Genomic DNA, 11,741 nt, shown 5'->3' with positions numbered 1-11,741 from the left:
GGGGGGGGGGGGAATCTCTGAGAATGATGTTTAAAATGTCATAGGGAGGGACAGAAAATAAAATCTAATGAATGAGTCCAAGAAAATAACTATAATCAATCCACTGCTCATCCATAATTCACAGTTAAGGTAACATTAACATTTTGTGTTTACTTAAAGAAATGATTGGAAAATTATTAATGTTAGGAGAGAACCTAAATAATAAATAAGCCAAAGGGCTAACCAGGAAACCAAAGGGTTAATGCCCTTCTGAATTTTAAAAGTATAGTAAAATACATCAATACTAATTGCCTGTAATCTGAAACCAAAACTTCAGGTATGCTTCCTTGTTCTTAGTAACAAGAGCACCAACAAGTATTTATTGAGCATTCGCCATGGGTCAGATACTGTTGTGAACACTGCAGAGAATACAGCATTGAAGGTGACAGAGGAGGCTCTGTCCTTATGGAGCTACGTGCTGTCACAAGGAGGAATGATAAATATGGTTAGACCGGGGAACAAACCATGACTAATCCTCTGGTACAAAGAATCCTGCCTTATAAGGCAGAATCTTTCTTGCTGAATTGCAATTTTACAGAAACCTGAATCTTTTCCAGCAGAAGAAACTTAGTTGTGTGTGTTTAAAAGGTTTGGAGGCCTTTTAAGACATAGGATTGGAGATAAAAGGCAAATCCCATCAAGTCAGAGAAGAGTTGATGTTGTTTTGACTCTCTGAACCCTGCCCAAACTAATTCCTAACAATTCATTTGTGGCTTTGGTACAGAACTTGGTTAATACTACAGATTCCTAGGAAGCTCTGCTACATTTGGAAACAAAATGGGAGGTAAACAAAATTTGTCTTTGCTATTCTCTGCCATCTCCCTCATTTGCCATGTCTTCTTGTATTCCTCTCTTTTTTCCTCCCTATTTTTCTATTTTGAAAAATTTTTTAAATTCTTCAAAAATCAATGTTTTCTTTTACTATACTATTTTCCCAGGTCTCATTCTTAATATCTCTTCAGTGAGTCAGACTGGGGGATAATAAAATGAAGAGTTCTGGGTACACAGTATAAAACCAAGTACAGTTTAATTTCCCTCATTTGATCCCTCTTATCATATCCCTACAAGTTCCTTTCCCTCTTTTCCATCAGTCTTTGGTCCCTGACTTTCTACTCTATCATCCTCTTTCCACTTCCCTCAATTCCCCTTCCATTCTTTCCAAACCGAAAAAAATGATCATTAGATATAAGGAGAGCTGGAGTTGTGTAATACAAAAGGATTGACAGTATGTTATGTGTGCAGTTAAGTTCATTACATAAGGATTCATCCCTTTGAGTTTAAGACACTGCCTTATGTGAATAAATTTCACTAGAACCATGGTTACTAGATATAAAACTCAGAAGATTGTGAAGATAAAGTTTTATGCGTTTTCTTAGCTGTCTAAAGACATTATTTCAAAAATCGTTTTGTGTTTTCATATATACTAAAAATCTGCATGAGAGAAAGAGAAGTGGAGAGAGAACCCACCCTGTTTTGCCTCTCACCAGGTACCCACTTTCAAAGATCTCTTTAAGCCCTGGGTCTGGCATCCCTAAAACTGTCTTCATACTGCACGCCTAGGCCTCCTCACCTTCCTATCCTCCAGCCTGCCTCCCTGCAAGGTACTGGGAATGAGACCTGGAAAACGCGCAGGTATATAGTTAGACTGATTTAGATTTAAAGCCCAGCTTTATGTCTTATTAGCCCAGTGACCTTAGACAAGTTACTTAACTCTTAACAGTTTTCTCACCTTACAATGGTGCTCATAAAATCATCCCCATTGCACTGTTATAAACATTTCATGATCTGATCCATAAATTTACTAATCACAATATGTGGCATACAGTTGCCATTTAATAAACGTATATATGATTTACATATGCATAAGTGTACATACATTTATACACCATGTGCCCATCTTTTCCTCAAACACACATACAATTTACTTATCTGTCCTTCATTCAGGCAAAGTCTTGCCCTTCTACCCTTGAAGCATTCACATTTTTCCAAATTCACAATTAGCTAATGCAAAAATCTAATCAATGAAAATGTGCTAATAAGAAAGGATGAGAGAAGAGGACAGTGACTATTGCCTGCCAACTCAAATATCCCTCAGTGATAAAATATGGCTCTTGGAAACAAAACTGTACTAAAAATTGCATAGGCCAGTGACTTACAGTGAATTTAAAGCAGCACCATCTGGGAGATTCCTGTAGTAGCTCTGTGTAACTGTGACCCACTTCCTTTACATGAGCTAATTAATATGTAAGCCATCACTAATTTTAAAATAAGTAAATAAAACTTAAATGGATATTGTGTCCTTTTTCATATAAATTAAAGTGCATGCAGAGATGTTCCATTTACCCCACAACATTCTACAAAATAAAAGTAACTCTCAGGAAAATAGGGCAATAGGAAGCCTAAATGCCCATGTAATGTCAGTGATAAAGCAAAACCTAGAACACAATTCCCTTTTCAAGTCAATACTTTCAGACCATACCACAGTGATTTCATAAGGTGAACCAAAAAAAAAAGAAGCCCAGCTTTGAAAACTTCATCCAAAAGATCCAAAATCTGTGAATCAGGCAATCACAAGAGAGTCACACCTTTGCCCTACTAACATGAAAGACTTAAAAAATGGACTCGGTGCTTGGCCATGCGAGTCAGCCACTTAGTCATTTTTCTAGACACTATCCATCATTGAACACATTCCCGAATTTCATGCAACCTAATTTAAACGTCTATCTGGCTGTTCTGATCGGAATAAACATTCAATCAGTAAAAGCTTGACAACCCTGACACCTAGTGGCTCTGAGGAAATTGGTGAGGATCAGCTTGGGAAAATTAGCTAGCTAGTTACTGTGGCAGCATCTCACAAATACATCAAATTTAGTGATTACTAATATTTTTTTAATACTAATTCTGAAAGCAACTTTATAAAAAATCTATTTTGATTCTGTATTTATTTGGAGGTCTATACAAGGAGGCTAAAAGCTTTGCATTTGTAAAGAACATTTTCCTTCCCCCTTACACATTTAGCAAAATTCCACTAATCTTCAGAGATCAAACAAGAAAACTAAAGGTAGATTCATGCTTTGGCATATTCATGATTCTTTCCCTTAATTTTGTACGTACATCTATATCCTTTTTCTGGTCATCAGGTGATTTTTCTCCTCAAGTATCCCCCTGTCAAATATAAAAGTCATCTGGCCAAGCCATCACAGAGGTTTCCTTTATGACATTGAGGCATCCTTAGTCAAAGGGTAGTTATAGGTTCACAAACCAGCAGGAGTTGTCTTTAAGGGAGGTATAAGGACACATGTGGAAACCCCCAAACTGCACATCTAAAAGCAAGGACCACAGTGAATGCTTCAGGAAGCCGTATGAACGCAGCAGGTCAGCACAGCACAGCACAACCTATTTCTGCCCTAAACATTAGAAGATAAGTCTCCCTAGATCCACTTAAACCTGACAGGCAGAATGGCAGGAAGCATAAAGTGTTCATCTCCTCCACCAGGGAGAGTTTTGACTCCTACCTGCTGACGTTTGAAGGCTAAATAATCCAGATTTTCCAGCTCCTTTCCAAGCTTCTGGTAGGTTTTCTGGAGGTCAGATTTATTGGAAACATTTTTTAGAGACTCAAATGTTCTTTGAAACTGAAATTGAAAACAAAAGTAAATCATTAGGATAGCAGTACATTTTTCTCAAATGCCTAACTAGCTGAAACAGAGAAATAGTCCAGACTGAGCCTCAGTTTCTCTCATTCATAATCCAGAGTGAACACATGCCAATTGTCCTTCAATGAAATGATTGTAAAGAATTAGAAACTGTATCATAAGTATAACCAACATTACTGCATGAAAGGGAAGCATGTTTAATCCTCATTCTAACAAAAGAGCATACTGCATTTAAAAAAAAACTGTTTTAGCATATACTGTTACTTCTAATGAAAAAAATTGTGATGAATGTATTATAATTTCAAATCATAATGAGGAAGTGCTAAGAGAGCTCTCACGTTCCAATCACAGAAACAAATATATATATAAAGGTAGCTGTTTGTCTCTATAGAAATATCTATGCAAAATCAGCACCCCACAAACTTCAGCCAGGAAGATCTCTCAGATCTTATATTTTGAGAAGGAAAGAAAACTAACATTTTTGTAATTGAAGCATATGTAGCACGTTCAGGAAACATTTATTCATTTATGCTGTATAATGCAGATGAGTTATAAATCAGTTCTGCTGAATCAGAATGCTTCTGTTCATTTTTAAGTCAGATACTAGATAAATACAAAGGAGACAAATTGCAGTGGATCACAGAATGTTGTTCTGCTGCTAATAATTAATTAAGCAAAGGGAGATCACAAGATATTCAATTCTTGGTTTATTTTAGTAAATTAGAACATACTTTGGAAGATCAGTGATTGAAAATGTCAAGTAATGTCACCTGCAATGACATTTGCGTTTGCTCTTTCTCCATGTCATTTACCTCCCATATTCTCACTGTGTGCATTTAGACAGATTTCTACAGAGAGAGACTTCACCATTTTAAACACACCAGAATTCTAGGGACTATGATGCTATGAGACAGGCTAATAAGATTTTATAGAATATTATTAAGTTTCCAGGGAAATGATTTGACCTTACTTCAAACTCTGTGGGATAAGTCATATTATAATGGCATTCTACTGAATTAAATGTTCAATTTCATGAAAGCAACATGTTTATCTCAATCCAAGGTGACAGAGGAAAAAGAAATGGAAAATAACAGTGCTAAGCTTCCACAGCGCTACAGTAAATTAAATTCAACAAATAATCTTTTAGAACCTACTATGCACAAGGTACTATGAATATAAAACATATTTTCTGCCCTAAAGGAACTTAAAAACCATGAAGGAACTACACATGGAACTCAGAAATGGGAAAGACACTGACATTTATTGAGTGCCTGCTCAGTGCCAGGTACTTTGTGCTTTCCAATGTAATCCTATTTCTCTCCCCAATCTACAAGTGAGTACACTGGGACTCAGAGAGTATAAACCAGGTTTTTACTACAGTGTTTGTGCTCTTTCTACCATACCACTAACTCTAACGCAAGGCAAAGTAGTAAAGAGAATCCAAAAACAAAAAAAAAAAAAAAAGAGAGAGAGAGAGAAATAAAAGCAACATGTAGTAAAACAGAAAAAAAACTAGTTATACCAACTGAGGAACTCAGGCCATGTAGAAGACATCAAGAGATCTGATTTAGGCTTCAAATATAAGGACAAGTTCTCAGAGCCTTAAAAGGGAACAGATTCTACCCATCAGTTTCAACATAGCCAAAGTCTGCTCGTTTCCCTATTTTATAGCATAGTTTAAAAATTTATCTTGACATAATTATAATGACTTCTATATTAACTATTTATCATGTTGTATGATCATTTCTGTGTCTTGCCCATTTCTTGGTCCCTTCTCACTACATTCAAATCAAAATACCAAATTTAATATTCTAAACAATTTAAGCAAATTTACTAACAATTAATATAAACTAACCAATCTGTTTAATTCTAAGCATTTTATGTTCCCTAAAAAATATTAGCTCTACTTCTGAAATACTTCTTCTTCACATTTACTTCTGTGAATTTATACAGATCCAAAGAGGAATTTTAGGGTAAACACATTTATAAATCTTAAAAAAATAAAAAAACAAAAAAAACATGAAAACCAAGCAATATTTCCATGGCCAAAGAAGAAAGGGAGACAATCCAGGAAGAATACATCACCACAAAATATTTCTATGAAAAATCAGTCTGCATAAAGTGGAGACTTTAAAGTTTGACCTTTCATTATCAAGACTTACTCTCTCCATTTATTGACACTAAATAGCTCAAAGTATTCAAATTACGATGATTCATTTATTTAAGTAAATTTTTTCCCATATAACAACAAATAATTGTCAAGGAGAGGTCATACAATTATCTGTAGTGTCCTCTAGGTTAGATCCCTATTAAACATGCCCCATCTCTCTCTGCCCATATATATATTTAAAGATGCTAAAGAGTAAAAGCAATAATTTTACTTTGCAGATAAAGCTGACATGAAAAAGATAAAAAATAAGACAGTGATTAAAGAGAGGTTTAGATTTTACTTTTAAAAAATTAAATGTTGATTTATTTGAGGATTTTTCATTCCAATAGGCCACTGTGCTTGATCACTGAAATAGACCTCTTAAGATTTTCTCATTAGTTCAGTGCACTGCAATTTCATTATGTTGACTATGTCTCAGAATAAATGATCTCTCAGTTGAAGATAAGTTGGGAAAGGAAGCAGAATTAATTGAAGAGATTTTAACATTCCTAGATTTTACCTCTTCAAACTTTTGAGTGGAAATTTAAAATAAGCAAAGAAGGCCCAATAATTTGTTGAACACTACATTTATCCTGTGTTAATATTTTTCCCTTACTACAAAATTCAAATGTAAAATTAAAAAGCCTAATGAATAAATCTGACCTCCAGCAAGCCTAGGAATGTTCTAAAACTGCCAAAACTGAGTATCAAAATGGTCTCTGAACCAGGAAACAAATGCAAGTTCTGTTCTATTTGCTTACCTTATCAAACAAATATCACACGGCAGACAAGACAAAAATGAGAAGAAGCAAACATTATCTCTAAGCCTAAAATGTGTCACTAGAGTAAGCACTGTAAACACTCCCAGTGTGTTTTCTCATAAAACTCTTTTCTGTTCAGATTTTGACTCAAGATGGCAAATGTAAGAAGGTCCTGCATCCGCCTCCTCCCATAGACACATTGAAATTACAGCTGTATATGGAACAATTTCCTCTGGGGAAAAAAATCTAGAAACTGGCTGAGCAACCACTTCACATCAAGCAAATGAGAGGTAAACGTCAAAGCAGGTAGGAAAGGCTGAGACACAAACTCACCATAAACCCTCCCATCCCCAGCATGGCAACCCACATTTGGGAGGAAACTCAAAACCCACAGCTAGTCCCTGAGTATTGAAGGTTTTGTACCCCACATTAGGCATGCCAACATTTAAGACCAGCACCCAAGAGAAACCTAAAACAAGAGGCTTTGGAGACAAATGGAGCTCATGCCCACAAGATCGACAGGGCTTTATCAAACAGAAATGGCTCTGCAACAGCTGTGTGCAGGAGTGCCTGGGTGGCTCAGTCATTCAAGCATCTGACTCTTCATTTCAACTCAGGTCATGATCTCAGGGTCATAAGACTGAGCCCCACTGTGGGCTGAGCACTCTGCCCAAGAGGGACTCTGCTTGAGATTCTCTCCATCCTTTCTCTCCCGCTCAAAATAAATAATCTTAAAAAAAAAAAAAAAAAAAGCGCCCTGCCTGCAGGCTCACCGAGCACAAGAAGCAGCCCTTTGAAGATTTTATTTATTTGAGAGAATGAGAGAACATGAGCAGGGGGAGGGACAGAGGGAGAGACAGAGAGAGGGACAAAAAAAAAAATATCTAAGAAACAGAGGAACAAGCAGACTCCCCGCTGAGCAGGGAGCCCCACACAGGGCTCCATCCCAGGACCCCGAGATCATGACCTGGCCAAAGTCAGACACTTAACTGACTGAGCCACTCAGGCATCCCGTTTTCTTTTCTCTCTTGTTTTTAAAGATTTTATTTATTTGAGATTGTGACAGAGCAGCTGACCTTTGAAAAGCTTTCCAACTTTATGGGAAAAGACTCATTTGTCAATTTTACTTTATATTTTAATTTTAATTCCAGTTTAGTTAACATATGGTGATATATTAATTTCAGGCATACAATATAGTGATTCAAATATTCTATACTTACTCAGTACTCATCAGGATTAGGTGTTCTCGGGGCAACTGGGTGGCAGTGTCAGGTGGAGCATCCAATTCGGTTTCAGCTCAGGTTGTGATCTCACAGTTGTGGTATCGAGCTCCGAAACCAGCTCCACACTCAGCACAGTCTGCTCAAGATTCTCTCTCTCCCTCTCCCTCTCCCTCTGCCCCTCCCCACTCCACTCACTCCTTCTCTCTTGCTTGTTCTTGCTCTCTCTCAAAATAAATCTTCAAAAAAATAATCATAAGTGTACTCTTAATCCCCATCACCCATTTCACCCCTTCCCCCCACCCAACTCCCTCTCACAACCATCAGTTTGCTCTCTATAGTTAAAAGTCTGTTTTTTGGTTTGTCTCTTTTTTCCTTTGGTCATTTGGCATTTTTTTAAAGCTTTTATGCCAATTCCAGTTAACCTGGAGTGTAATATTAGCTTCAGATGTACAATATAGTGATTCAACAATTCCATACAACACCCAGTGCTCATCACAAGTGCACTCCTTCATCCCCACCACCTATTTCACCCACCTGCCAACCGACCTCCCCTCCTGGTAACCATCAGTTTGTTCTCTATACTTAGGAGTCTGTTTCTTAGATATCTTTTTTTTTTCTTTCCCTCTGCTTATTTGTTTTTTTTCTTCAATTCCACATATGAGTTAAATCCTACAGTTTGTCTTTCTCTTACTTATTTCGCTTAGCATACTACTCTCTAGCTCCATCCATGTCACTACAAAAGACAAGATTTCTATTTTTTATGGCAGAGTAATATTCCATTGTATGTATGTACCACCTCCTCTTTATCCATTTGTCAGTTGATGAACACCTAGGCTGTTTCCATAGTTTGGTTATTGTAGATAATGGTGCTATAAACATCAGGGTGCATGTATCTTTCTGAATTAGTATTTTTGTATTCTTTGGGTAAATACCTAGTTAGTGCAATTGCTAGATCATAGGGTAGTTCTATTTTTAACTTTTTGAGAAACTTCCACGCTGTTTTCCAGAGTAGCTGGACCAATTTTCATTCCCACAACAGTGCAGGAGAGCTCTCCTTTCCCCACAGCTTCGCCAACATCTGTTGTTTCTTGTGTTGTTGATTTTAGCTATTCTGATAAGTGGGAGGTAATATCCCACTGAAGTCTGGATTTATATTTCCTTGATGATGAGTGATGTTGAGCCTCTTTTCATGTGTCTGTTGGCCATCTGTATGTCTTCTTTAGAGAAAGGTCTATTCATGTCTTCTGCCCATTTTTAATTGGATTGTTTCTTAGGGTATTGAGTTTTATATGTTCTTTATATACTTTGGATATGGATCTTTTATCAGATATGTCATTTATAAATATCTTCTCCCATTCCACAGGCTGCCTTTTAGTTTTGTTCATTATTTCCTTCAGTGGGCAGAAGCTTTTTATTTTGATGAAGTCCCAATAGGTTATTTTTGTTTTTGTTGCCACTGGCTCAGGAGGCATCTAGAAAGAAGTTGTGATGTTTCCAGCTTTGCATTTATCAAGGTTGTTGTGGCTATTTGGAGGTTTTTGTGGTTCTATACAAATTTTAGGATTGTTTATTCTAAATCTGTGAAAAATGCTGTCGGTATTTTGATAAGGATTGCATTAAAAATGTGTTGACTGCTTTGGGTACTATAGACATTTTAACAATATTTGTTCTTCTAATCCATGAGCATAGAATGTCTTTTAATTGCTTTTTATCATCTTTAATTTCTTTCATCAGCATTTTATAGTTTTCAGAGTAGAGGTCTCTTACTTCATCGGTTAGCTTTATTCCTAGGTATCTTACTGGTTTTTGTGCAGGTGTAAATGGAATGATTCTTAAATTTCTGTTTCACCTGCTTCACTACTGGTGTATAGAAATGCTACAGATTTGTGTATGTTAATTTTGTATCCTGCGACTTTACTGAATTCATTTATCCATTTTAGCTGGGTTTTGGTGGAGTCTTTCAGGTTTTCTATATATTTAATCTGCAAGCAGTAAAAGTTTTACTTCTTCCTTGCTGATTTGGATGCCTTTTATTTCATTTTGTCATCTAATTGCTGTGGCTAGGACTTCCAGTGTTATGTTGAATAAAAGTGGTGAGAGTGGACATTCCTGTCTTGTTCCAGGTTATAGAGGAAAAGAGCTCAGTTTTTCCCCATTTAGGATGTTATTAACTGGGTTTTTCACATAGGCCTTTATTACTATCCCTACTTTGTTGAGGTTTTTGGTTTGTTTGTTTTGTTTGCTTGTTCTTTTAAGAATGGGTGGTGTACTTAGTCAAATACTTTTTCTACTGAAATGATCATATGGTTCTTATCCTTTGTTTTACTTATGTAATATATCACATTGATTGATTTGAGAACATTGATCTTTGCAGCACAAGAATAAATCCCACTTGACCATGGTAAGTGAATTTTTAAATGTACTGTTGGATTCAGTTTGCTAGATTTTTGTTGAGAATTTGTGCATTTATGTTCATCAGAGATACTGGCCTATAGTTCTCTTTCTTTTGTTGTGTCTTTATCTGCTTTTGGTATCTCAGTAACGTTGGCCTCTTAGAATGAATTTGGGAGTTTTCCTTCCTTTTCTATTTGTTGGAATGTTTGATAATAGGTATTAACTCTTCTTTAAATGTTTGTAGAATTCACTTGTGAAGCCATCTGGTCCTGGAATTTTGTTTGCTAGGAGTTTTTTTGTTGTTGTTGTTTGTTTTTTTTAAAGATTTTATTTATTTATTTGACAGACAGAGATTACAAGTAGGCAGAGAGGCAGGCAGAGAGAGAGAGGAGGAAGCAGGCTCCCTGCTGAGCAGAGAGCCCAATGTGGGGCTCGATCCTAGAACTCTGGGATCATGACCTGAGCCGAAGGCAGAGGCTTTAACCCACTGAGCCACCCAGGCGCCCCTGCTAGGAGTTTTTTGATTACTAATTTCTTTCCTGGTTATCAGACTCTACAAGTTTACTAGTTTTTCCTGTTTCAGTTTTGATAGTTTATGTTTCTAGGAATTAATCCATTTCTTCTAGGTTGTCCAATTTGTTGGCATATAGTTTTTCATAATATTCTCTTAATAATTATATTTTTGTGTTGTTGGTTGTTGTTTCTCCTCTCTCATTTGTGATTTTATTTATCTGGGTTCTTTCTCTTTAATTTTTGATAAGTCTGGCTAGAAGTTGATCAGTTTTATTGATTTTTTTCAAAGAACCAGCTCCTGGTTTCATTGGTCTATTCTATTGGGTTTGTTTGTTTTTTTTTTAAGTTTCTGTATCACTTATGTATGCTTTAATATTTATTGTTTCCCTCCCTCTGCTGGCTTTAGGCTTCAATTGTTGTTCTTTTTCTAGTTCCTTCAAGTGTAAGATTAAGCCGTATATTTGAGATTTCTCTTGCTTCTTGAGGTAGGCCTATATTACTATATACTTCCTAACTCTTAGGACCACTTCGGCTGCATCCCTAACGTTTTAGACTATTGTGCCTTCATCTTCATTGTGTCCACATATTTTACTATTTCCTCTTTCATTTCCTGGTGGATCCATTCATTATGTAGTAGCATGCTATTTAACTTCCATGCATTTGTGTTCCTTCTAGATTTTTTTCCTGTGGTTGATCTCTAGTTTCATAATTTGTGGTCAGAAAAGGTGCACAGATACTCAATCTTGTTGCATTAGTTGAGGGCTGTTTTGTGGCCTGATATGTGATCTATTCTGGAGAATGTCCCATGTGTATTTGCAAAGAATGTGTTTTCTACTGTTTTAGGATGGAATCTTCTGAATGTATCTGTTAAGTCCATCTGGTCCAGTGCGTCATTCGAAGCCATTGTTTCCTAATTGATTTTTTTTGTTTAGATGATCTCTCTAGTGACATAAGTGGGTGGTTAACATCCCTTACTATTATTGTATTGTTGTATTATTATCAATTA

General features: G+C 36.3%; 1 protein-coding gene across 5 annotated transcripts in view; it reads right to left on the bottom strand.

The window, feature by feature from the left end:
- Nucleotides 1-11,741, bottom strand: part of CTNNA3 (catenin alpha 3) — a 1,751,355-nt gene that overhangs the window by 1,548,907 nt on the left and 190,707 nt on the right. For all 5 annotated transcript variants that reach the window (XM_032842041.1, XM_032842013.1, XM_032842050.1 and 2 more), the window contains exon 5: nt 3,555-3,674. In XM_032842041.1, coding sequence (XP_032697932.1) covers nt 3,555-3,674 — 120 coding nt within the window. The remainder of the gene's footprint in view (nt 1-3,554; nt 3,675-11,741) is intronic.

The sequence above is a fragment of the Lontra canadensis genome, unplaced genomic scaffold, assembly GCF_010015895.1.
Source record: "Lontra canadensis isolate GAN:19392208 unplaced genomic scaffold, GSC_riverotter_1.0 scaffold3, whole genome shotgun sequence".
NCBI classification, from domain to species: domain Eukaryota; kingdom Metazoa; phylum Chordata; class Mammalia; order Carnivora; family Mustelidae; genus Lontra; species Lontra canadensis.
This window is presented reverse-complemented; position numbering and strand designations above follow the sequence as displayed.